The sequence below is a fragment of the Mandrillus leucophaeus genome, unplaced genomic scaffold (genome assembly GCF_000951045.1).
Source record: "Mandrillus leucophaeus isolate KB7577 unplaced genomic scaffold, Mleu.le_1.0 Scaffold1089, whole genome shotgun sequence".
NCBI classification, from domain to species: domain Eukaryota; kingdom Metazoa; phylum Chordata; class Mammalia; order Primates; family Cercopithecidae; genus Mandrillus; species Mandrillus leucophaeus.
Genome location: NW_012099087.1, coordinates 771,286 through 798,098, shown reverse-complemented (window position 1 = coordinate 798,098; position 26,813 = coordinate 771,286). Strand labels below are relative to the sequence as shown.

Below are 26,813 nucleotides of genomic sequence, written 5' to 3'. Positions count from 1 at the left end.
ATCTTTTCACAAAACCAACTCCTGGATTCATTGATTTTTTGGAGGGTTTTTTGTGTCTCTATCTCCTTCAGTTCTGCTCTGATCTTAGTTATTTCTAGCCTTCTGCTAGCTTTTGAATGTGTTTGCTCTTGCTTCTCTAGTTCTTTTAATTGTGATATTAGAGTGTCAATTTTAGATCTTTCCATCTTTCTCTTGTGGGCATTTAGAAGCACATTCTTAAAAAGAAAAATACTCAAATAATGTAAAGGATGAGAAAGTCTCTACTATGAGGCTAACTGCTATTATAGTTTCTTTATTTCATTCAAAAAATACTTGGGACATCTGCAAGCATATAGCTAATCTTCTTTAGAAATACACCATATACACAGTTGCTCTGTACCCTTTTTTATTATGTGTCACCAAGTACAGATCTAAATGATTTTCTCATTTTTTACAGCTCTATAGTAATCCAACTTAAGAATTTAAAACAATAGTTTATTATTGTTTGAACGTGTTTTTTTTTCTAGTATTTTATTGTCAAAAACTACCATAATATTCCACACCCTTATCCTATTCTTTGTCAACATGCAATATAGGATAAATTTCTCGGAGTGGAATTTATTGGGTAATAGACTGTGACTAGTTACAAACAATGTAAATCAGTCTTGGCTAATTTCAGAAGAAGAGATATTTACAGGAAATCTGAAAAACCAGGAATTAGTCTCTCACCTCCTACTGCCACTGCTTTGAATAACCTATGTATGTTCTTCCCTAAAAATTCAAAATTTCAGGCAGGAGAATCCATCTGGACAAAGCTGTTATATGTTCATGTTTTAGCTGCCTGGAAGTGGAGAGTAGGCTTTTTCCATGCTTTTAGGATTTTTAGTGTAAGCCAGACTCTAATGCCCATCACTTAAGCAAGTTCTTCTAATAGTAAGGTACTTGAATATGGGATATCAACAAAGAAGCACTAAAGTTATCATTTTTTGTTTCTTAATATCTGTATTCAACCCTTCTTCTCATACAAATATTTAAAGTAAACAATATAAGAGCTCTTCAACATAGTAAATTGTAATGGTTCTACTTACACCTGTAAATACTTTATTCATTCTCTAAGGGGAGACAACCCAAAGGTTCATAAGTTACTTCTTCCATCCAGCTTTAAATCCAGGAACTCTTGGTGTTTTCCTCTAGAAATCTCTTTTCTTCAGACTATGATTATATTTTTAACAGTGAAAAATTTAGGTACTCTTCCTAATATATTAACCTGGGTATTAAAATAAAAATATACAAAAAGTAAATTTTAATAAAGTGAAATAAATTCTATTTAAAATTTTATTGTAACTACATAAAAAGCTTTTATGATCTATTTAAAAAGTATTTTATTATTATTATTGTTTGTCTCTCCCCATAAGACTGTTAGCTTCATGGGGATGGCAATATTTGTCTGCTTTGTTTACATAGTATTCTAAGCATATGAAACAATGTCTGGCACATAGTAAGTGCTTAATAAGTATTTGTTGAATGAATTGTGGTAGGCTTTAAATCACTTTAATAATTTGTCATGCATTGATTTGAAGGTTTCTTTTTAGATTCAGTTTATTTTTATACTTGCTTTTCCTCAGTGGAAGAACAATACATGGATGAACATGGAACAAATGCATCATTATGTACACTTAATAAATCATGATCCCTTATTTTAAAATCCCAGTTGTCAGTGATGCACATTTTTTTTTTTGTTGAAATTTATTTATTTTCATCTTGCCCATCAATTTTTCTTACAAAATTTGGGTCAGTGTAATATATAAATCTGTTATATCTTTACAAAGTGGAAATAATGCAAGTATAAAGGAAGAAGTAAAGAGGAAAATAGAATAAACCTGTTATTATAAAAGCAATAGTTGGGAGTCAAAAGATACTATTGAAAGTTGACATGTCAGATGACAAAATAAGAGAATGGGTTAAGGCATTGCAAATGTGTAAGTACCAAGATAATCAATATAACAAAAACACAGACTTTACTAAACACCAGAAGATACAGAAAACAAAATAAAAGAACAAAGCAATACATTACATAAATTACCCCATCATGACTTTAGCTGAAACCCATAAATTTAGTTTTATTTTCTTTTTTTTCCCCCTTGAGACAAGGTCTCAGTTTGTTGCCCAGGCTGGAGTGTGGTAGCACAATGATGTCTCACTACATCCTCTACTTCCCAGGCTCAAGTGATTTTTCCACCTTAGCCCTCCGAGTAGCTGGGACAACAGGTGTGTGCCACCACACCTGGCTAATTTTTAAATTTTATGTAGAGATGGGGGCCTTGCTATGTTGCCCAGGCAGTCTCTAACTCCTGGGATCAAGCAATTCACCCACCTCAGCCTCCCAAATTGATAGGATTACAGATGTGAGCCTCTGTGCCCAGAAAATTTAATTTTCATACTGAAAATAGACTTATAGTTAACAAAAATAGAAGTAATAATAAAATTAAATAGATATAATAATGTGGTAGGGTAAACCAAAAGTGGAATGAAAATAGAAACAAATGAATCAGTACTTCAAATAATATACCATTTATCTGAAGACACAAAGAACTGTAAAATTCATATTAAATTCTAGGTTTGTTTACTTTAGGATTGAGCAAATGTGCAGTTTTATTGAGAATAATATGAGCCAGCTTTCTCAGTACTAGAGAAAAAAGTTTAAAATATGAAAAGAGATAACTGTGATGTTGAATTGATATTAGAGGTGTTGCTATGATTTTATCCTTTTAGAGATAAAGAAATTTATAAACATGTGTGCATGCATTTGTTTATATTTCTTAGTTTTGTATAATGAAAGGTCCTAGAAGTAAAGATACCTCTTTAAGCAATGAGCACACCTAGTGTCCAGATAATTGGTTTCTAAATAGCATTCATCACTAAAAAGAAGCAGTGTTTCTTGGGGAGAAAGAGGGATTCTAGGGCTGAAGCAGGGAAAATACAAGATTAGCCTGGAATATCTTATTGTGCTATAAATATAAAGTAAGAAACTGCTAACAAAAATGATAAGGACACATCAAAAGGATATAGGAGCCAGCTTGAAAGGGATCCCAGTGGCCCAATCTGGGACAACGTCTAAAGGATACAGATGCCAAATCTGGGATAACTTGAGCATTTGACTGAATAACGATAGGAATGTAATATCCATGAAGTAAGAGGAGTCTCTCTGAATCCATGGTAGTATAAATAATGAGTGAATAAATGGGAGAGGATGGAAAGTACTCACTCACAGTAGAATGCCAACTAATAAATGTTGATGGAATAATGGAGTTAGAAAAATTACTTTCACAGTGATTTAGTCAAGAATCAATGGATGCTAAAACTAGTAGGTACAAGGTTGACAAGGAACAGGATTCTTAGACTGAAAGTGTTTATCTGTAAATTAGTGAGTAATTTCTAAAAGGAAAAGGATAACTGCATAGTGTGATAACCTAGCAATCCCAACCTTAACAAAGTAATCAAAGGAAAAGTGCCAACTGTGAGACAAATAGATATGTTGTGCCTCTTAATATATACACTAGGGTAACCATTCACATCTGTAGTATTCCTTCAAAAAATACATTCTCTGTATCTGATTTAATTATAAAGAAATATCAAATAAATCCGAATTGCAGGACATTCTACAAAATAACCGCCCTGTACTCTTGAAAGATATCAAGGTCATGAAAAACAAGGAGAAACAACTTACTTTTAAGTGGTTCACACACAAAATATGTGTGTATTAGGGGGTGCGGGACAAAGAGAAAGAGAAAGAATGAGAATAGGATAAGGTAAATGAAGCAACATATAAACAATTGGTGTATCTGGATCTGGATCTGGATGAAGGATATATGAATTATTTGTATTTGTTGTAACTTTAAAGTATGAATCTGTAACAGTATAAAAGTTGTTTTTAAAGGGTTCAAGCCTACAGAAACTTAGGGGAGGTTTTTAAATTATTTGGAAAATTCTTTTTTCTGGCTCAGTGTAGATACAAGAGTTTTGTTTTATGTGTGGCTTTCCCCCCATCCCCCTCCCCGAGACAGGGTCTCGCTTTGTTGCCAAGGCTGGAGTGCAGTGGCACAGTCACAGCTCACTGCATCCGCAACCTTCTGGGCTTAAGTGATCCTCTTACCTCAACCTTCCCAGTAGCTAGGACTACAGGCATGCACCACCACTCTTGGCTAATTTTTTATTTTTTTGTAGAGATAGAGTGTCACTGTGTTGCCCAGGTTGGTCTCAAACTTTGAGCTCAGGTGATTCTTGCCCCTGGCCTCCCAAAGTGTTGGAATTACAGCCATGAGCCTGTGTCTGCTGAAGAGTTTTAATATATGAATTTTAATATATGACATTTGCACAGTATTTTCAGCCACAAAGGCACGTGATAGAGAGAAAATAGTTTTTAAAAAACACCCTTTAAAAAAATGTTCCATATTGTGTGAATTTCTTTTAAAAGTAATTACTTTCTATTTATTGTTAGAATTTCAACTTTATTGTAATGGGTAGATTGTCTTTATTGCCTTGTTTTCTAAATTACCTGCTAGGTGAGATACTGCTCATCATCTCATGTTATCACAGGAAAGTTAGTAAAGTTGGGGCTTTTGAGAAGTAAGGCATATAACTCTTAAGATTGGCATCACTTAGAATACTCTTCAGCAAGAGTACTTACATCACCAAGAAACACTGTGTGGTAAAAAAAAGTTTTTTTTTCATGAGTCAGTTCATTATATGATCATAAAAGTCATGAAGTAATTTTGCTGTATGTCAAAAACCTTGTTTACTATATTGAAATCATCTTGTAACACTTTTGGCATGGCTGACTTGCAGCTTCTTTGCTACATTGGTCTGCCTGTGAATGACGTAATAAATGATTTTCACAAGTCTAATCTTACCCTGTAATCTTCCCTTCTTTTCCCCTTTCTTCTTTTTCCTTTTCTTTTCCTGCTATCCTCTCCCCTCATTTTCTTTTCCAATTAAAGCACCTGCTTATTCATTGTGGCTTTAAGTAGAATAAACATGTTTTTCTGAAAAGTCTTTTTTTCTAAAAAAAGTTTGCTTATGAGAACGTATCTTCCATGGTACAGCTTTCCTTTAATGACTCACTAAAAAGTAGTTCTTTGTGAATTTTGTTTTTGAAAGAGAATCTAGTAAATACCATAAGCTCAGACATGTTAGAAACATCTGTACTTGAATTCAGCTATATAGAAACCTCCCACACAGTGTAATTTGCTCTAATCCTTGTTTCTTCAACTCTTAGTAGTGTTTTCTTATCGTTTTCCAACAGCATTTGTTTTTTTGCCATATCTTCCATGTATTAATTTAGTCATTTTTATCATGAGAAAATGAAGACATTTTTCTTCAGTGATACAGAAGTTAGCTTCTGAAATGACTCTTGTAAATATTTATCAGTATCCTTGCTTGAGGTAATATTTCGTATTAAACTTTAACAAAGTACTTCAAATTCTGGATACTTAGTTGTAAGCATATTGCAAAGCATCAGGTAACAAAAAGTATAGCATTAACCTAGGACAAGGTTAATCATTGTCGGAGCATGTAAATTTATAGTTTAGATCTTCTTTTAGTAATATAGAAATCTTTTGGCCTTTTTCTTTCATATCTAATTGCATTGTCATTGTTTTTATTTCACAGTATGGTTGACAATAGGTTCAAGTGAGAAGTGTCTACTCTGCCATTTTATTGTTTAGTTTTGTTTGCATTATTCAAACTGATTTCTTTGGAGGAATCTATTAAATTTAATTGTCCTTTTTATGAGAGATGGTTTAATTAAAGTTAGATAATACATCTTTAAGTTGACTTAACCTAGACACACAAAGACATTAGTAAAAAGAATATAAAGAACGAGTAAAAGTTCCACTTGTCAAAAGCTAACAAATGAGTGAAGGTTCCTCTCTTATGCGATCCAATTTGTCTGAAATGGGATGAGTAACATATGGAGTGCCTGATATATGAAGTGAGGGAGAGAGGAGGCAGTGTCAATCCATAAATTAAATGTCTTTCCCTATTGGAGTATCTTATGTGTGTGTCGCACTTTGAAGGACATTTCTTCTACAGAGGCAAGTGCTGTGGCTGAAGCTGGCTTGTGAAGTCCTGAGAAGGCCTGTACTGGAAAAAGGAGTTACATTGGAAATTCTCAGAATTGCACAACAAAGGAGTCATAGGAAAGATCCAAAAGTAGAAGTATTCTGAGATTCTTCATTAATAAATTTTTTTTTTTTTCCAGCGAAGCATGGAGGCTTCATTGTATTAAATTCTCTTTGGCATCCTTTGTTTACCTAATACCATTTTTCTTCTTTGATCTACAGATGAGTTTAATTGTAATGAAATTTTCAATATTGAACTGTCACTGGTTTTCCACAATAAAAGTAGAGTCTTGGGTTGTGGTGGTTGTGTTTAGTAAGTAAATTAGCTTTATGTGTGTGTGTGTGTGTGTGTATGTAGTCTTTTTTTTTAACTGCAACTTTTATGAAGTTTATCAGAGTTTTACTAGATTACGATTTTCAGCATAACTTCCAGTCTTTTTCTGTAGTTGGCAATATTTTACATAGCAATGGAAATGTCTGTTCTTGGAAAGTTTGAAATAATTGACTACTGGTTTTTTGATGTTAAAAAAATTTTTAAATTGTGAAACATACCATGCACACACAAAAAAGCTTAATCCATCATCTAACCCCCCACCCCTAAAAAATTTAACCTTACTGATACCTTTGAAGCCTCTCTCTGTAGAATGACAAACTTTAGCTTGTCCTCTAGGTGTTAATCATTGTGTTGCTTTTCTTTGTCATTTTACTACATACTTGTCTGTTGCTATAAATGTGTTCATTTTTTTGCATGCTTATGATCTTCATGTAAGTGGAATTATAATGTATTCTTCTGAAATGATTTTTTTTAACTTACCATTTTGTTGTTGATAACTATTTGTATGGGTCCATGTCAATTTGTTAATTTTTACTGCCATATGTATTTTATTGCCTCAATATGCCACAGTGTTTTTATCTATGCTTGCTTTTATGGATGTTTATGTTGTTTCCAGTTTTTATTTTAGGGTGTATGCCTAAGAGTGGATTTGCTGCATCATAGGATAGTCTTTATTTTCTCCTTTTTTCTATATATTTATATTTGCTATCATTTTTATTTCCCTGTGGTAATTTTGAAAATAGTGACCCTGATTTTAATTTTTGTGTTAAGCACTTGAAAAAAATTTAGAAACACAGCTGATAACCTCTTTTTACCTTAATATGAACTGTGAGAATAAACCTTTTGTTCAGTCTTCCTGTACAAGTAACATACAGAGTAGAGCTTTAATTCATACTACTTTCCTTTTCCCATTTATGTGGAAAAGTTCTTGAAAATTCAGATAAGGAGTATTGTTTTCAAATTATTTTAACAGTTTTACATCTTCATATTCTTAATTACCAATCACAATTGCTTTCTCTTGTATATATAATAGTTGTTATTGAGACTAATATCTGAGTTTGCTTTCTTTGCTTATTATTAGTCATCTGTATTGCTACTTAACCATTCTGTAATTTTAAAAAAATTTCCAGCTTTACTGAGGTATAATTGACAAATAAAATCATATGATTTTAAGCTGTACAACGTGATGGTTTTGTATACATGTTTTGTGAAATGAAGTTAGTTAACACAGCTGTCAGCTTACCTAGTTACCCTTTTTGTTTTGTGGTGAGAACATTTAAGCAAATTTCAAATGAAGTATACAATTCAGTATTGTTACCTATAATCCCCATCCAGCATATTAGATCCTCTGAACTTATTCATATTGTAGCTGAATGTTTGTACCCATTGACCAACATCTCCCTTTTTCCCCTATCACTTCCCCTCTTGGTAATCACCAAGAGTAATTTTGTTCTGTGTTTCTAACCATTTCTTAATTTTGATTCATCTATCAGACTATTTGTTTGTTTTTGTCCAGAGAGCTATGTGACTTTATTCTTTCTGAGTCTGCATATCTGAAAATGAATTTCTGTTGTCTTAGGTGAGAAACACAATTGGGTAGGAAACTCCTGTGAAATAACCTTTCTTCCCAAACTCTGATATTTGTTCATTATCTTCTGGCAATTAAGTTTGGAGGGAAATCAGATCCTGATTTAAATGTTCTATGTAATTTTTTTTTTTTTTTTGGTGGGGGCAGGATGGTGGTTCTGGATAGTTCTAAAAATCTCTATTTTTGAAGCTTAAATCTTTGATCAAGATGTGTCTGAGTATTTTTCTATTTTCTTTACGTTTTGCCTGGTGACCCATGTACCCAGACACCCTAGCCCCAGGGAACTTTTTGATGTTTACATCCTTTCATGCCTTTCAGTTAAAGACATTCTTCTGTTACATCAATGATTTTTGCTTCTGTTTCATTTTTTCTGGTCTCTCCTATAGGACTACCGGTTTTAAAATTTTTTCTTTCTGTGTTTGAGCTTTTATTTATCATACATATCTTTCATTTTTGTCCACTGCTTACTTCCATTAGTTTATTTCCTTTCCATATAGAACAGTTTCTTAGGCTTACTTTGTACATTACTGATGTGATCTACACTGTCAAATTTACTCTTTAATGCTCTCTTGTATCTCTCTCTTTTGGAAGTCCTGGCAGAGAAACTTTATTGTTTTTATGGTTTCCAAGCTACTGTACTTGATTTTCTTGCCTAGTGTTTTCATCTTGAAGTTACCACATCAGTGTAGGTCCCTGTCACTGGATGACACCAGTCATTCCATGCTGGTGCTTCTCATAGTTGCTTCACATCCCCTTGGTCTTTGGGCTCATTTTGACAAAGAAGTTACAAGTTGAAGTTTATAAAGGACCTTGCTTTCTTGGAAAACCAACTATTTCAACCCAACTTTCAGTAAATCTTTTAAAAAATAGGTGTTACTCTCTGATTCCCCTTTTGAAACACATTGTCACTTTCTGTAGCTCCCCAGGAGCTAAGGGAAATCCAAATTGAACTTGCCTTTTTAAGTGTATCGGCCTACGATCCACCAGACCATATTACTCTCTCAAGATGTGCTTTGCAAGTTGGCCTTGTGGATCCTTGAAGTTGCTTTAAATTTATCAGAATTTATAAAAGTTTTTAACTGAGAAATGATGCTAATATCTCTTCATTTTTCTCTCTAAAGTTTATTGTAATTGGGTTTAAAGGAAGAAGTGAATATGAGTCCTTGCCCTATCATCTTTTTTTTGTAACCTTTCAAAAGGTTTTGGTAATATGGAAGTGTTTCTGTCATAGAGTTAATTTTTTTTCCTTTATCCAAGAGTAGTCAAGAGTTTTCTTGATTGGTGGTGGTGGTGGTTGTTACAGTTTTAGTTTCTAAGTATTCTACCAAAATATTTACAGATGATGTTATATAATATCTGAGAATTGCTTTAAAAAAATCTGGGAGAGATTTGGTTGTCAAGATGGGTAACTGTGGTTGTGATAAAACAAGATTGACCGTAAATTGATATCTATTGATAGATACTCTTATGTTAGTTTCTATACTTTTGCATGTGGGTTTGGAATTTCGCATAAGAAAAAGTTAGTTCTAATTTTACAAGAATTTGATTTCTTCTAAGAAAGAAATTTCTTGAATTGCATTGTGGTTAGAAAATGTGCCCTATACAACATGTAATCTTAAATTTATTGTAGTTTTCTGTGTGAATTGATATATGATCAGTTTTAAAATTTCCATTAAGATTCTAAAAGGAAGTCATTATGTGTCCAATATCATCTTGGTGATGATATTCAAGTCTTCTGTGACCTAATTTATTTTTTTGTCTACTTAATCTGTCAGATATTATAAGAGATACGTTAAATTTCCCCACAGTCACTATAGTAGTGCTCATATTATTTGATGCTGTTTTGAATGGACTCTTTTTCCCCCATTGTATTGGTCACATTTAAACTTTTTCTGGATTACAATATTTCACTAGTTTTGAATTAAATATGTAATGTACTAGGCAGGTTACTATAGGAGCTCAGCAAAGACTTTTTTGAATAATATGTTAACTGTTCAAAGTTATGTCATCGATTTTTGAGGAGAAAGAGAAAGAAATGTGCAGTCTAGCATTTGTAGTTTAATGGGTGAATACAGTAGATCTGTTGATGTGTAAACTCAAGGTCATGTTAGAGAATGAAACCAGAACACTTGCACTTTGAAATGTAACTTTGTGTTTTAGCTGTGTTCTCTAGTTGGTTAATACTTTTTAGTTTTTAGAAGTATAACTGAAAAATCAAGAAAACCAACTTTGTGCGTATTTATTGAGAGGGTGCCAAAATCTTTTTGCATCTCATTTGGAAATATTTAATAATGACAGTGAGAACAAGTACTGGCCTTCAAGCCAGGGAAATAAAAATTTCAAAATCATAACAGCCTAAATCATAAATTTCTGGGGATTGGAATTGTGCAAAGAATCTGCTTGGAAGAATACTGTTAGATTATTACAAGGGACCAGAAATGATGTATTTTTAAAACCTAATGAAACTTTGCATTATATAGGGTTTTATGTATATAATAATATATATGGTTTATGATGAGTATATAGCGTTGTCAGTTCACTCCACATCTCTTATGTTCCATTTTGGGTGTTTTGGAAGGGACGAGTTCCTGTTTGTAACCTTTCTTTACTAACAATGTTGTTTTATCTCCCGGCTGTTATGAAAAGTGTGTGTGTGTGTGTGTGTGTGTGTGTGTGTGTGTGTATGTGTGTGTGTATGTGTGTGTGTGTGTGTGTTTTGAGACGAAGTCTTTGCCCTATCGCCCAGGCAGCTGGAGTGCAGTGGCGCAATCTTGGCTCACTGCAACCCGGCCTCCCAGGTTCAAACAATTCTTGTACTTCAGCCACCTGAGTATCTGGGATTAGAGGCGTGTGCTACCACGTCTGGCTAATTTTTGTATTTTTTAGTAGAGGTGGCGTTTTGCCATTTTGGCCAGACTGGCCTCGAACTCTTGGCCTCAAGAGATATGCTTGCCTCATCTCCCAAAGTACTGGGATTACAGGTGTGAGCCACCGCACCCGCCCTGAAAAACATGTAAATTTTAAATCTACTGTACTAAATGATAACTTATGAAGAGCATCCTAAACCTGTTATTTAGTGATAGGATTTTGATTTTAAAATTCTAAATCTTCATTGTTATTTTGATTAGATAACAATTATTTCATAAAGATTATTTATCTGTAGTCTGTTTTAACCGTTCCACAATGAGTTCAAACAATTCTAAAAGATTGTACTATCTAAAATACCTCTATGAATACTATTATCCAAGTGATTTTATGTGACATATATTACCCTTCATTTGCAGAAAAGATACCACATAAATTTTGAGCAGCTGTGTTTCCAGTGTACTGTTTATGTCTACATTTATATATATTTTTTCTTTCTGTGATACCTGCTTTAGCAATTTAAAAAGAATGGACTTGATTCATTTACCTATTTAAGTTCGTTGTGGGTTTATACTAGAGAAGGACTGCCGCCTTTTAATCATCTTTTTGTTCTGTTTTATGTTTTTAGACTGTAAATTCTATCTGCAAGGGACATACTCACAGTCAGGTTGAAATGGGTACACTTGCCTACCATTTTCAGTGCTCAGTTATATCTGTGTGTATGTCTCGGCTTCAGTATGTTTTATCTACAACCATAAAGAAAAATATTGGATTCATTATCTATCAAGCTACCTGCTAGGAAAGAGTTTCTTGCTCAAATTAGGCTTATGTGGGGAACTTGGAAGTAATGGAAAGGGACAGTTTAATTCTTTTCCAGGTTCAAGGATGTGAATTATCGTGCCTTGTAAAGCTGGAAGGGGAAAATGAGGAATGATAATGATTTTTCATGCCATTAATTTTTATATTTATAAAATTATAGCTTCCATTCATCCCTCCTTGAAATTTAAGGTTTAGTACTAAAAATAATACTTCCAGGATAATCTTACATCTTCATTGATGCCCACCTCCCCTACCTCAGCTGTCTTAAAAAAGCAGAGGGTAGGTAGCTGCCGAGCTTTTAAAATAGCTCCAAATGGACTCAGCACCTGCCTAGATTGGGAATGCTAGAAGGATTGATCTGTAAAATAATCACATGTAGAACTTTTCTTTGGTACATATAAGTTAGTGTATATCAATCTGTTTAACTTCTTACCTGTGAAGTATAGTAACAGCTATGTTAGTGTTGTGTTTGACATGGTTTCGACTAATTGTTTCCCTGTTTTAAAATCACATCTTACTTGGGAATCTTACTATAAACTGGTAGATGATGAAGTATTATGAATTTGAAAATTTAATCCTAGTTAAGATTGATTATACTCAGTAATGGTGGTACAGTGAGGGGATACACTGTCTTATAAATTGGTCAAAATGTATTAGGCATACTACTTTTGGATTGCAGTTTGGCTATATTGATGTCTAAAATGAGCATACCTTTCTAATACCTATTAAGAGAAAATATAAAACAAGTGTACGGATTAAGTTTATTACCAAAAAAACAGAACTGAAAATACCCTAAATGTATTGCTAGAGAACTATTTGAATTCTAATGTATCAATAGGATCAAATACTGTATAGCTGTTACAAAAGAATGAGGTAGTACAGTATGTGTTGATATATTTAGACCTCTAAAATATATTATTAAATAAAGATATTCTCAGAAAATATAATCAGGTTTGCACATGAGCCTGTTGTTATTGCTGATAAGTGAATTTGTAGAGGTCAGGGGTTAGAGAATCTTCTAATGTTCACATTGGTTTTTGTAATGACCATATATAATTTTTACAAATAAATAAAGGTATTGTTCATCTACATGTAGTTTTCATCTGATATGCTCTATTTTTGTATTGTTACTTTGAGTAGTGGTGTGGTCTTTTCTGAAAATATAAAAATACTTTTAGAACCATTGCATTGTGTTTATCTGCAGTTTATCTTGCTCTAAACTGAAGTTACTGTTCTAATATAAGAGGTTTATGGTATTTTTATTAATTTTTTTAGATTATTGTTTAGAAAAGGAAAACATACGTAGTGAGAGTTAAAAATAAGATAATAAATCTATTTTTAAATGTTTGCTGTGCTGTTTTTCTGTTTTAGTTACCTAGAAAAGTACGAGAAAGTTCATCATTTTGGGGAGGATGATGATGAGGTACCACCAGGCAATCCAAAGCCACAGCTTCCTATTGGTGCAATTCCATCTTCCTACAATTACCAGCAACACAGTGTGTCAGGTAAATATCACTGCAAATTAACAGGATATAGGTCCGCAGTTTTGAATTAGGAAAATAGACATCATCCAATGAGTTAGTCCCTTCCTTTGCACATGAGAACATTTAAGGCCTTAAGGTAATGCAGCTTTCAAAGATTGACATCTAATTGGTATCAGAGCCCTTTCTATCACAGGTTGCTTGAGAATTTTAGTTGCAGGAATTTTTAGTTATAAAACACTTTCAGTTTCAAGTAATGATTTTTCCTTATTGCTCTGACTTATGATCAGTTTATACTAAATAGTCACTAAAATAAGAAGAGGAAGATCCTGTTAGGAATCAGGAGAACAAGAATTTTCTTATAGAGTCTCTTAGATTTTCTAACATTAATGGGATTTCCAGCATCAGAATTCTCAGAAATGTTTCTAATTATTCTATTTTCGTGCCCATGGTACCAGGAAGACTTTTTTTCACTTGTCATTCTTGTAATGGTTATAGAGGAATCCACAGCTTGAAAAAAGCTGGACTCAAATTGGATAAAAACCAATCCGAGTGTTGATACTTTCTTGAGTGGAGTAGACAGGGGGTCCAGTTTTCAGTGGCTCTGGAGGTCAGGACTGTGATGACTAGGAAGAGAGGTCTAAGGAGATAGACATCTTTGTTTTTCCACTCACTAACATTTGGCCTAAAAAAAAAAAAAAGAGATACTTTTTTTTAAGCTATGTTCTTTATAAAAATTACAATTATTCTAAATATTTATTATTATTACTATTTACTGGTACTAGTTCTGTACTCTTACAGGTTGTCCTTGGATTTATGCTGTCTCATTTGTGGACTATCATCAATATCATCCACTTTTTTTTTTTTTTTGCATTGTCTATTTTCATAGTTTCTTAAAAGTTGAATTTGACTTCGTATTTCTTCCCTAATCAGTAATGACTAAAGAAATAGAATCTTCTTTTAGAATCTGTGATCTCCATTAGAAGAGGCTTCATCTGATGCTTTTGTATAATTGGGGTAGGAGTGAAGCAGGGAGTGCCAACCAAACCTAGCTTTGTTTTTAATGAATAGTTTTTACTGCACGAACCAAGAGTAAAGGAGAATATTTTAAGTCACCTTTAGAAATGCTTGCTTATGCTGATAAGATAAAATGGGGTGACTTGTTAGGTGATACTCTGCTTGTTTCTAAAAAGAGCTAATGACTATTATCTAATTCAAGGATGTTATAAAAGGTGTTCCTACATCGAATGAGATGTTATACTAATGACCTTTAAAGATCATTTTCAACTTACAACTCTGTGTGATCCGTGTATTACAATAACAGCAGAGCTATTAATCCTTGTATCTTAAATAGAGTTTGGTGTCTGCTACTACTGTTCCCAAACAAACACTTTTCTATGTTTGGTCTTGTTTAAAATAGATTTTTCCCCTGAATCTGTTTTTTTTTTTTCCCATTTTCTATTGATCTGCTTTTAGAAGGATCATGTGAAATATTTTTGGTATTTCGGAAGCCTATAATGAAAGTTACTGATACAGCTACACAGGTTAAAGGAATGCCAGAATTGCTTAACCTGTTGTTATAACAGCCCCTTTCTGATATGCTATTATATGTCTGATTTGTTTTAAGAGAATCTAAACAGTTATGATTTATATGTAACATGTTTAACAAAGTCAGGAGTGGAGATTCATGAAGAGGAAGAAACTGGGAACTGATGGGGAACATCAAATTACAGAATATCTAATTCAAACTGAAAAGGAGTAGAATTTCAGGGCAGCATTTATACTTTATATTTTTCTAGAAAGAGCCATAGCAACATCATGACAGTATTCTAAAAATTGACATGATTATCAACATATGAAGCAAATAAGTCATTAACTCATTTTTCTTTTAATGTGTTATTAAGGAAAATAGAGTAAGCCCCGTGTGTGTGTGTGTGTGCGCGCATGTGTTCTAAAAAAAAAAAAAACCCACCAAAATGAAATTATCTAATGATAGATTGAGAATATTTAAATAAATTTATTTAGAACTTTGAGAACATTTGTGTTTACATCTTTGGTCATACAGCCTTATTCCCCTTGTAGCTTTGGATAAGTGTATTTATCCAGAGGTACTTTTATGGTTAACATTAAGAAAAGCTGTTCTAAAATATTTTGAGTGGTAGTATAATAAATTTCAGTGGTTAGTAGTGCTAGAATATAGAACATCGTACACTGATAGAATGTGGACCTGAATTTGCCTTTGAGGATATTGACTACTTTTGGCCAATAACTAAATGGCAAAAAAAAATTATGGATTTTGCTTTAAGCTTTAAGATTCTTCAATATTGGCATCCATACATGGTGGTTTTATCATTCATTTGCATTTCATACTGTTTTTGACATTGCATACCTAATATTTTGGTTTCCTTCTTTCTCTGTTTTTTTCCTTGGTATTGATTGGGTACAATCATTTCTGCAGAATTATTGGGTGGATTATTATTATTATTATGATTTAATCCAACTCAATCATTTTAATAAAGTGAAGCCAAGTACCTAGTCCATATGCATTTTTGGTACTTAAATTTTGGGTTTCATGCAGGAAGATATAAAAATTTTTTATTAACTGTATTTGAGTAAAGATTTTCTTTAAGTGTTACATATTCTAACAGACATTTGGACTACAACAATCACTGCCAATGTATATAGGACAGAATATATCATAGAATTTCTACAGTGTACATAAACAACATTCCAGGAACAAATCTCCCTTTCTTCTAAACTGAAAACAAAGAGAATTGACTGCCTCAGATTAAATTTGTCAGTAGTGACCCACTTGTATAAACTTTAAATCAAGAATGTTGAAAATATGGATGGGCACGGTGGCTCACACCTGTAATTCTAGCACTTTGAGAGACTCAGGCTGGTGGATCACCTGAGGTCAGGAGTTTGAGACCAGCCTGGCCAACATGGTGAAACCCTGTTTCTATTAAAAATACAAAAATTAGCCGGGTGTGGTGTTGCATGCCTGCAATCCCAACTACTCGGGAGGCTGAGGCAGGAGAATTGCTTGAACCCAGGAGGCAGAGGTGGTAGTGAGCCGAAATCCACAGCACTCCAGTAGCCTGGGCGACACAGTGAAACTCTATCTCAAAAAAAATAATAAACTTCCCACCTCATTCCAGTTATAAAATTATAGCTACTCAACCGTATCTCTTTGAGGGAATGAAAGGAGGATCTTAACATTTTGTAAGCATTTTCTCCTACATAATTATCTTAGGAATCTTTAATTCGCCAAATAATTATAATAAATTGGGGCTTTCACTGTTATCTGGACTCCCAAATGAAGTGGACTTTGCTATTAATGTATGCAGTCTCCTATCAAATGAAAGCAAGCACGTCATGCAACTTGAAAAAGATCCTAAAATCATCACTTTACTACTAAATGTTTAAATATAATTAAAGGATATTTCATAATTGTTATGTTTATTTATCTTACTCTAATTGAAGATGTCTTTGACAAAGTCATTCAGGTAAGGATATATTGAATGGAGTATCTGTCATTTTACAGTAGGAAATAGAACAATTCTAATAAACTTCAGGACTGTGACAGATAAGGAATATGGGTTCCACATTTTTTTCTGTTCAGATTTGCCTGAAAGCTATGTGGAATCTAAAAAATATAAATTAATTGTTGCTAAGACTTGGCTTATCATCAATCCAGTTTGCAGTATAGAATATGAAAGTCTGCTCCTATATTCATAGAAGTTTCATTACTTTTTCTCCAGATATTTATTTGATGTTACTTATGAGAAATTTCATTTATAAGGATTATCAAAAATGAACAATATATTCTTATTGTCCAGCTTTAAATGTTGTAAAGAATCTGTGTCATAGCCATTAATAACTGTGTTGTAGAATTTCTTCATTGTGTTGGAGACACTCCTAGAATAGTTTAGAATTGAAGAGGTGTGTCTCTTCAACTGTCTGCATTTCAAAATGAAATTCTTTACTTACATAATTTTCTTCTGTGGTGTGTTGTGACAGTAGATTTCTACTTGCACCCTACTTAAAGAGATTGTATATGTGTGTGTGTGTGTGTGTGTGTTTTAACTTTTAAAATATTCAGATATTTCTGAAATATTCTTTCCTTATTGTTGTTAAGAGATAGGTCTCACTCGGTCGCGCAGGCTGAAGTGTAGTAGCTTAACTGTAGCTCACTGGAACCTTGACCTCCTGGACTCAAGCAATCCTCCCAGCTCAGCCTCCCAAACAGCTAGGATTACAGCACACACCACTACAACTAGCAAATTGTTAAATTTTTGGTAGAGACAGCATCTCATTATATTGCCCAGACTGGTCTTGAACTCCTGGCCTTGTGATCTTCCTGCCTCAGCCTCCCAAAGTGTTAGGATTATAGGCATGAGCCACCATGCCCAGCCTGAAATCATCTTAAATGTTTAAATTTTAGTTTTTTGCCTTTTCCCTTAAACTTGTTACAGCTTTATTTGAAACAATGTACTTGTGATATTTGTCTCAGGACATAGTTGCCAAGGTCTAAACTCCCCCCGTTAGGATTCAGTTATTTCTAAAAATACAACTTTTTTATGTATGTGAATTATGATTATATAGTATCTTAGTTTCTGTAAGCCCATTTTTTCCCATTTTCAAAGTTTTTTAAATGTTTTAAATTAATTCTCCTGTGGAAAATCTTAGTTGCTTTGGTTTAGGCAAAGATTTCTTAGGACACAAAAGCAGGAACTATAAAAGTAAATATTTATAACTCAGACTTCATCAAAATTAAAATTTCTGTTTAAAGACACTTAAGAAAATGAAAAGATAAGCCACTGACAGGGAGAAATTATGCGCAAAGCAAATATAAAACAAAGGACTCATTTAGAATATTTAGAACTGACAATATTAAGTGCTGGCCAAGATGGAGAGCAATAGGAACTCTGTATATTGCTGATGGAAATGCAAGATGTTACAGCCACTTTGGAAAACAGTTTCACAGTTTCTTACAGAGTTAAGGATACATTTATGTGTGACCCAGTAATCCCACTTCTAAGTATTTATGCAAGAGAAATGAAAAAAATATGTCCCCACAAAATCCTGTCTGTGTTTATAGGGAGATTTATTAGTACTCACCAATAATTGGAAACAATCTAAATGTCCCTCAACTAAGGAATGGATAAACAAACTGCGTTTAAAAAGGTATGGACTACTGATGCACACATCAACATGGATATGAATCTCAAGAGCACTTTGCTAAATAAAAGAAACCAGACAACAAAAGACTACATTGTGTGATTCCACTTATTTGGCAGTTTGAAATAAAATGATAGGAAAGGAAATTTGTAGTACCTAGTGGTAGGGGATGGAATTGAGCGTGAGAAACTTTTTGTAGTGATAGAAATACTCTGTGTCTTGACTGTGATGATTTAAACTATACATCTGTCAAAACTTAGAACTGTAGAACTAAAATTAGCATGGGTTTTACTATGTTAATGATATTGCAGTAATTTGGAACAAGTCCTTTGAAATGCAATAGTAAAAAGTGTAGGTTAGTCTGGGCACAGGGCTGGTGCATGTAATGCAGCACTTTGGGAGGGCTGGTGCATGTAATGCAGCACTTTGGGAGGCCACAGCAGGAGGATTTTGTAAACTCAGTAGATTGAGACCAGCCTGGGCAACATAGGGAGATCTGTCTCTACTAAAAATAAAATTAGTTGGGCATAGTGGCGCCTTCCTGTAGTCCTAGCTACTCAGGAGGCTGAGGTGGGAGGGTCACTTGAGCCTGGGAGATTGAGGCTGCAGTGAGCTATGATCACAACATTGCACTCCATCCTGGGCAACAGAGCCAGGCATGTCTCAGAAAATAAAAAAAGTGAAGACAGGTCAATTAAAATACTGATTCAAAAATATTTTGGCAATGATGGCGAAATGGTATGTACGTTTTGGTATTTTAATACCTTTTCAATAATGTAATTTTAATAATTAGTAAACCTAAGAAGTTTTGAATGTCTAATCAGTTTATGTTTTATATATATATATAAAATAAAGCTGTGTTCTGTATTAAAGGGATATTCACCATAGAGGTAACTGATCTTTGATATACTTAAGGTATTTTTTTTTTCTGTGTTAGATTATCTGCGTCAAAGTTATGGGCTGTCTATGGACTTTAATTCGCCAAATGATTATAATAAATTGGTGCTTTCATTGTTATCTGGACTCCCAAATGAAGTGGACTTTGCTATTAATGTATGCACTCTCCTATCAAATGAAAGCAAGCACGTCATGCAACTTGAAAAAGATCCTAAAATCATCACTTTACTACTTGCTAATGCTGGGGTGTTTGATGACAGTAAGTTTTAAGCTGAATGTATTATATAATTATTCTGTAAAAGTTTTTTTTTTGTTTGTTAACATAATAGCATTCTTTATTCTGTCTTTTTATATTAAATGCATTATTTAAGATAATGAATGTTTGGGGGATTTTTAACCTTAAATATTTAAATAGTAATTTTGTCTAAGTGTTTTTGAAGTAAAAGTCCTGGTTTTTAAGTTGGAGTAATATATAGGTTTCCTGAGTTGAGATGATTACTTGCTACAAGATTTTGACAAAGAAAACTAGGATCTGGAAGAAATTGTTTTCTGAAGTCTATTTCTGCTAATGTGTGGCTATAATTTTTAACTAAAATATTTTAGGTCAATGCATTTGAAAATTTGCCTTCTAAATCATCAAAGTAAGGCTTATCAAAGGCTTCATATCATTTTTACTTGTAGGATTTGCTAGTTGTGGGTTTTGATAAATCAATTTATTTATCTCTTCTGAAATTATCTCTTATTCAGGCTAGATTACCACACGGATCAAATTACTCAGTTTTCTCTTGCAGTTTAATACAGATGTAGAAATAATATTTTGAAATCTTTCCCTGCTCAGTTTTTCTTTTGTAAAATATCTGTGTTAGCTGAAGTTATTGGTATAAAATTATTTCTTGCTTTCAGACTCTCCCCAATTCCAACCCCATTTTTTGCCAGAAGTATATCCTATTCCAGTGTAAGGTATTGACATACATTGAAAGTATTTTATCTTTTAGGAAATTATATATATAGCACAGTAGCAGAGTCTTTGAGAAAACCTGTTGTAACATTTTATGACTTTTTTATTTTTATCTTTAAATAGCGAGACAGCAAAATAATTTATTTTTCTTCAATTTGATTTGGGTCAAGTAGTGTTTTATTTGGGATTATCTAGGTAGGATTCTTTGAAATTTGGCACATATTTTATATTGAAAATGATTTTAAAATTAAATAAAAGTGAAAATTAGTTTCTTAACTTGTCCAAAACTATTCTTAGTTACATGGGTGGGGATGGGGGAAGAAAGATGGTTACTTCTCAGTTTTTGTCATAATTTTGAAGATATAAATTTGATGGCTTTTCACATCACTTTTATATTCTTTGATTTCCATTATTTTATTTTGAGCTTCCAAATACAACTTTCAGCATTTAATGTAGAATGGAGTTGAAAATTGTTTCACACTTTTTAGAAACCTTAAAATGAAGCCTTTGAAAAGAATTTATATTCTCAAATCAGAATAATTTTAAGTCTTAACATTTAATCATTGAATAGAATTACATGTAAATAATTTAAGTTGGGTATATGATAGTAGTATTCTTACCAGTTTGGGTGCACTAAGACAAGACCTTCTTTCGACCTAATTTATCTTCATGGATTCTTCAGGCATTTTGTTTAAAAGACTGAATTATTATGTAGTATAATAATGCTAAACAGCATTAATTTAGCAAGTGCCATTTGGGTATAGTTTCTGTCATTCAAAGTCACAGAAAGTTTAGTTCCAGAGTACGTAGGGTCTTTATGAAGACCTTATATTTCAAACAATAGTTTTACATGATAAAAATAATTCTCTTTGGAGTTTGAAGGTTATAGATATATTTTATTTGGTTAGACTTTGAGAGGCTTCAATTTGATTTTTAGGGCATGAGATTTTAATTGAGAGAGAAATGTAGATGCCACTTCTTTTAGAAAGTAGAATATTTACGTATTTTGTGTGTTTGAAGAAGTATAATAAAAATTCTATGTGATAAGAAATTTCATTTTTCAATTTTATGTTTCTACCCTGTATTCTTTTCCCAGGGATGTTATTTGCTTGGTGGGTTTTTTTTGGGTTTTTTTGTTTGTTTGTTTTTTGGAGTTTTTTTTTTAGAGACAGAATCTTGCTCTGTCCCCCAGGCTGGAATGCAGTGGTGCTATCTTGGCTCACTGCAACCTCCGCCTCCAAGGTTCAAGCAATTTTGTGCCTTAGCCTCCCAAGTAGCTAGGACTACAGGCAAGCACCACCACACCTGCCTAATTTTTATATTTTTAGTAGATACAGGGCCTCATGTTGGCCAGGTGTGTCAAACTCCTGGCCTCAAGTGATCTGCCTGCCTTGGCCTCCCAGGGTGCTGGGATTATAGGTGTGAGCCACCATGCCTGGCCCCCAGGGAAGTTTTTTATAAGGTTTTTTTTCAGGACAAAGAAAACCTTGTCTGCCTTTGGTGGTGTGTGGGCTTCATTTTGCTGGTTAAGCTGCTACTTATATATAAATTTGGTATTTTATGAAATGCTTTTTGAGGTCACTGTAGTTAATTTGTTTATTCAAAACATTTGTATCTGTTCTTTATATTACTTCCTCATCACCTTAATTTCAGTAGTAAAATCATTAGTGAACATAATTTATGTTTAAAATGTTATTTCTCACCCTTTTAAATATTTTTTAAGATGAAAATTCTTATTCTAGCCAGAGTACTTCACAAACTTTATTTTACTCAATTTTAACTCAATATTATTAGGTTCATACTTAAAGGGTAATAAGATTGCCCAAGAGTTCATAAATCTCTTATGAGAGAAAACATACCAATTTGCTGTGCTTCTCATAACACATCCAATAAGGAAGCTTAAGGTTTTGTTTTTTTAAAGATTAATGTTCATAACAACTAGTTTTTCTTTTAACAGTTGTCATTGTATAATTTTCTTTTTGTTTTCTAAAACCAGTAGCTTTCATCACGAAATTAATGTGATAGTTGATACAGAATGTACTTAATTTTTAAGGGCAAAAACATATTGTATCACCACTTAGACATTTGAATCATACTGCTTTATAGTCTGATCCCATATTGACAATTTGAGCTAGCAGCATAAAGGAGAAAAAATAATACAGGATGTAACTATCTATATGCCTTAAGTTTTTTGGTGGGGAAGTAAGGGCCACATGTGGATGAGAGACAGAGTATTATTAAGAAGAAGCTTATGAAAACAGATGGTTTGACTTTTCAAAAGTCATAAAGTCGTTGATAAAGCAACTTTATCGAGAAACACAAACTTGATGTAGGCCTGAGAATTTTCCTTAAAGGAGGTTTATGGGAATTGTGGGAATTATTTCCATGGAGTGCCTTGCTCTCTCTGTTTTTTGAATTGTGAATTATGCAAGTATTTCTGAAATTAATATGAAAATTTTAAATGATAGCCTGGAAATCTAATAGCAATAACCTCAATTTGATATTTTAATATTTTTCTTCTGTATAAATGAAAGCCAATGTGGAGTAACTCTTAAGTACTCTTCGCCTCTTTATTGTCTGTATGATTATTATGAGAAAGAGTCCATATTACTAATTTGTAGGAACACGAATTTTCTTTAAATCTGGAAACATTGTATTTCAAAAGAAATTATCATGACTATCATTTACTATAAAATAAGTTTTAGTGCACAAGATATATTAAGATGTAGTTTTATTGTGTTTCCAAGCCTACCTATTATTAAATAATTAATTGAAAGAATTGGCCAAGTGCGGTGGCTCACGCCTGTATTCCCAGCACTTTGGGAGGCCGAGATGGGCAGATCACGAGGTCAGGAGATCGAGACCATCCTGGCTAACACGGTGAAACCCCGTCTCTACTAAAAATACAAAATATTAGCCGGGCATTGTGGCATGCACCTGTAGTCCCAACTACTCGGGAGGCTGAGGCAGGAGAATGCTGTGAACCCCGGAGGCAGGGTGAGTGCAGTGAGCCGAGATCGCGCCACTGCACTGTAGCCTGGGCGACAGAGCGAGCTCTGTCTCAAAAAAAAAAAAAAAAAAAAAAAAGGAATTTATTGCATTTTATTGAATGTACTATTATTTATTTATTTATTTATTTTTAGCTTTAGGATCCTTTTCCACTGTATTTGGAGAAGAATGGAAAGAGAAGACTGATAGAGACTTTGTTAAGGTAAATCATTTTAATTAAAATGTCGAATCATTGAGTTACATGTAGCTAAGCCAACAATAGGTCAGTGGTTGCTTATTTAATAAACATAATACTACCTATATCTTTACCTAATACATATGCCATATGCAACGATTTTAAAGTTGTGATTGAGTTGAGTGAAAAATCTTTTAGAATACCCACGAACAGACATAAAATTTTCATTGATTTCCATGAATAGTAGCTTACAACAATAGCAATAAACAATTGAATGACCCTCTTCTCAACTGGGATTCTGAGGATGGGTTTCAGGAAGTTTTCATTTGTATGTGTGTTCTGAAACTATGCAATTCAGAAAGGAATGAAGGGCCAGACCTGCCATCAAATCCTCAAAAAGAACAGGTCTGAAAGATTAGTAAGTAAATAATAGTAAGTAAGTAAGTATAGTAAGTATATAAGTAAGTATAGTAAATAATAGTACATTTTCTAGAGGAAATTTTCTTGGCGTATATTTCTGAAACAAAATGTAGTGAATTTCAAGTGAGAAACTACAAAAAGACTTGAGTAAATTGTTTTCTCACTTATACTTGTCTAACTTTGCTGGCTCTCAAGGAAATATAGGATGCTTCTTTTATTTACTGTCTGAGGGTACATTTTTTAGTATTACTATTAATAGAACATACACATTAAACATTATTGTTTAAACACCTTTTCTTTAAAACTCACGAGATGCATTCAAGTATGCTTACTCTTCATTCTTGCTGTGACTTCAGCTAAAATTTCTACATCTATTCACTTTGTTTCTTAAAAGTAGCTCTCTTGGGCTGGGTGTAGTGTCTCACACCTGTAATCCCAGCCCTTTAGGAGGCTGAGGTGGGAAAATTGCTTGAAGCCAGGAGTTCAAGACAAGCCTAAGCAACAAAGCTAGACCCCATCCCTACAAAAAAAAATATATATATATATATTTTTTTTTTTTAACTTCATTATACAAAAATATTAAATAATTAGCTGAGTGTGGTTGTGTGCGCCTGTAGTCCCAGCTACTAGGGAGGTTGAGGTGGGAGGATTGCTTGCTTGAGCCTGGGAATTTGAGGCTGCAGTGAGCTATAATTGTGCCACTGCACTCTAGTCTGGGTGGCAGAGCAAGACCCTGTCTCTAAAGTCAACTGATAAATCAATAAAAATAAATAAAAAATAAAATGATACCATGGTGTTTTAGGGAGCTACTTTATTTTTTATTTTCATTTATTTACTAGTGTTTGATTAATCACTTAAATATTAAAAATCAGTTGTAAAAATTTTGATATTGTCCAGACAAAATAGACTAAGTTACAGAACAAAAAAGAGACAAAAAAGATAATTACATAATGAAAAAAGGGATCAATGCAGCAAAAGGGTGTATGTAACAATCATATATACACTCAACAGTAGAGGCCCCAGATATATAAAGCAAATATTATAGTAGAGCTAAAAAGAGACAGACCCCAATGCAATTATAGTTGGGGACTTTACCCACTTTCAGCATTGGACAGATCGTCTAGATAGAAAATCAGGAAAGAAACATCAGACTTAATCTGCACTATAGACCAAATGGACTTAACAGACATTTATAGACTATTTTATCTAACAACTGCAGAATATACATTCTTGTCATCAACACATGGAACAGTCTCTGGGATAGATAATATAGTATGCCACAACACAATCTCAACAAATGTTTAAAAATTGAAATAGTATCAAGTGTCTTTTTGTATCACAATGTAATAAAAGTAGAAATCAATAATAAGAGGAACTTTGGAAAATGTACAGATATTAATACAAGAAAATTAACGTGCTCCCGAATGACCATTGGAGGTCAAGGAAGAAGTTAAGAAGGAAATTTAAAATGGAAACACAACATGCCAAAACCTATTGGATACAGCAAAAGCAGTCCTAAGAGGGAAGCTTATAGCAATAAATACCTACATCAAAAAAGTTGTAAGATTTCAAATAAACAACCTAATGATACACCTTAAGGAACTGGAAAAGCAAACCAAACCAAACCCAAAATTAATAGAGGAAAGAAATTATAAAGATCAGACCAGAACTAATTTAAATGGAGACTAAAAAGACGAAGGATCAACAAAACAAAAAGTTGTTTTTGGTAAGATACACAAAATTGAGAATCCACTAGCTAGAATAGCTAAGAAAAAAGACAGAAGACTCAAATAAAGTCAGAAACGTAAAAGGAGACATTGCAGCTGATACCACAGAAATGTAAATGATCATTAGAGACTATGTTGAAATATTATGCTAATGAATTGGAAAACCTAGAAAAAAATGGATAAATACTTGGACACATACAACCCATCAAGATTGAACCAGGAAGAAATGGAAAGCCTCAACAGATCAGTAAAGAGTAACAAGATTCAATCAGTAATAAAAAGTTTCTCAACAAAGAAAAGCCCAGGACTGGATGGCTTATGGCTGAATTCTTCCAAACTTACAAAAAAGAACCACCACCAGTCCTTCTCAAACTATTCCAAAAATTTGAAGAGGAGAGAAGTCTCCTTAACTCATTCTTTGAGGCTAATACTACTCTGATACCAAAACCAGGCGAGGACACAACAGAAAAAGAAAACTGCAGGTCACTATCTGTGATGAACATAGATGCAAAAGTCCTCAACAAAATGCTAGCAAACCAAATCCAACAACATATCAAAAAGACAGTGTACCATCATTAAGCTGGATTCATCCCAGGGATATAAGGATGGTTCAACATATGCAAATCAATAGATGTGATACATCACATCAACAGAATGAAGCACGAAGATATGATCATCTCAGTTGTAGATTTGTCATACGTGGCTTTTATTGTTTTGAGGTATATTTCTTCTATGCCGAATTCCTTGAAAGTTTTTATCAAGCAGAAATGTTAAATTTTATCAACTACTTTTTTTTTAAATCTTTTGAGATAATCATTATATCAAATGGGGGAAAAACTGAAAGCTTTTCCTTGATAAACTGAAATAAGATGAGGACACTCACTCTCACCTCTCTCATTCAACATTGTACTGGAAGTCCTGGCCAAAGCAATCAAGCAAGAGAAAGGAATAAAACTTCAGTACAAGTTGCAGGATACATTTCTTAAAAAAAAAAGACATACAAATGGCTAAAATATATATATGAAAAATTGCTCAACATTACTAATCAGGAAAATTTAAATGAGAACCACAATGGGATATCATCTCACCCCAGTTAGAATGGCTGTTGTCAGAAAGACAGCAAAATAACAAATGCTGGTAATAATGTGGATAAAATGGAACTCATACACTGTTGATGGGAAAGTAAATAGTACAGCCATTATGGAAAACAGTATCCCACTACTGGATATTTATCCAAAGGAGAGGAAATAGTATATCA

At 33.2% G+C, this 26,813-nt stretch overlaps 1 protein-coding gene across 1 annotated transcript in view; it reads left to right on the top strand.

The window, feature by feature from the left end:
- ARID2 (AT rich interactive domain 2 (ARID, RFX-like)) overlaps positions 1-26,813 on the top strand; it is a 187,834-nt gene that overhangs the window by 77,256 nt on the left and 83,765 nt on the right. The window contains exons 4-6 of the mRNA XM_011987553.1: positions 13,076-13,209; positions 19,307-19,525; positions 23,368-23,435. Coding sequence (XP_011842943.1) covers positions 13,076-13,209; positions 19,307-19,525; positions 23,368-23,435 — 421 coding nt within the window. The remainder of the gene's footprint in view (positions 1-13,075; positions 13,210-19,306; positions 19,526-23,367; positions 23,436-26,813) is intronic.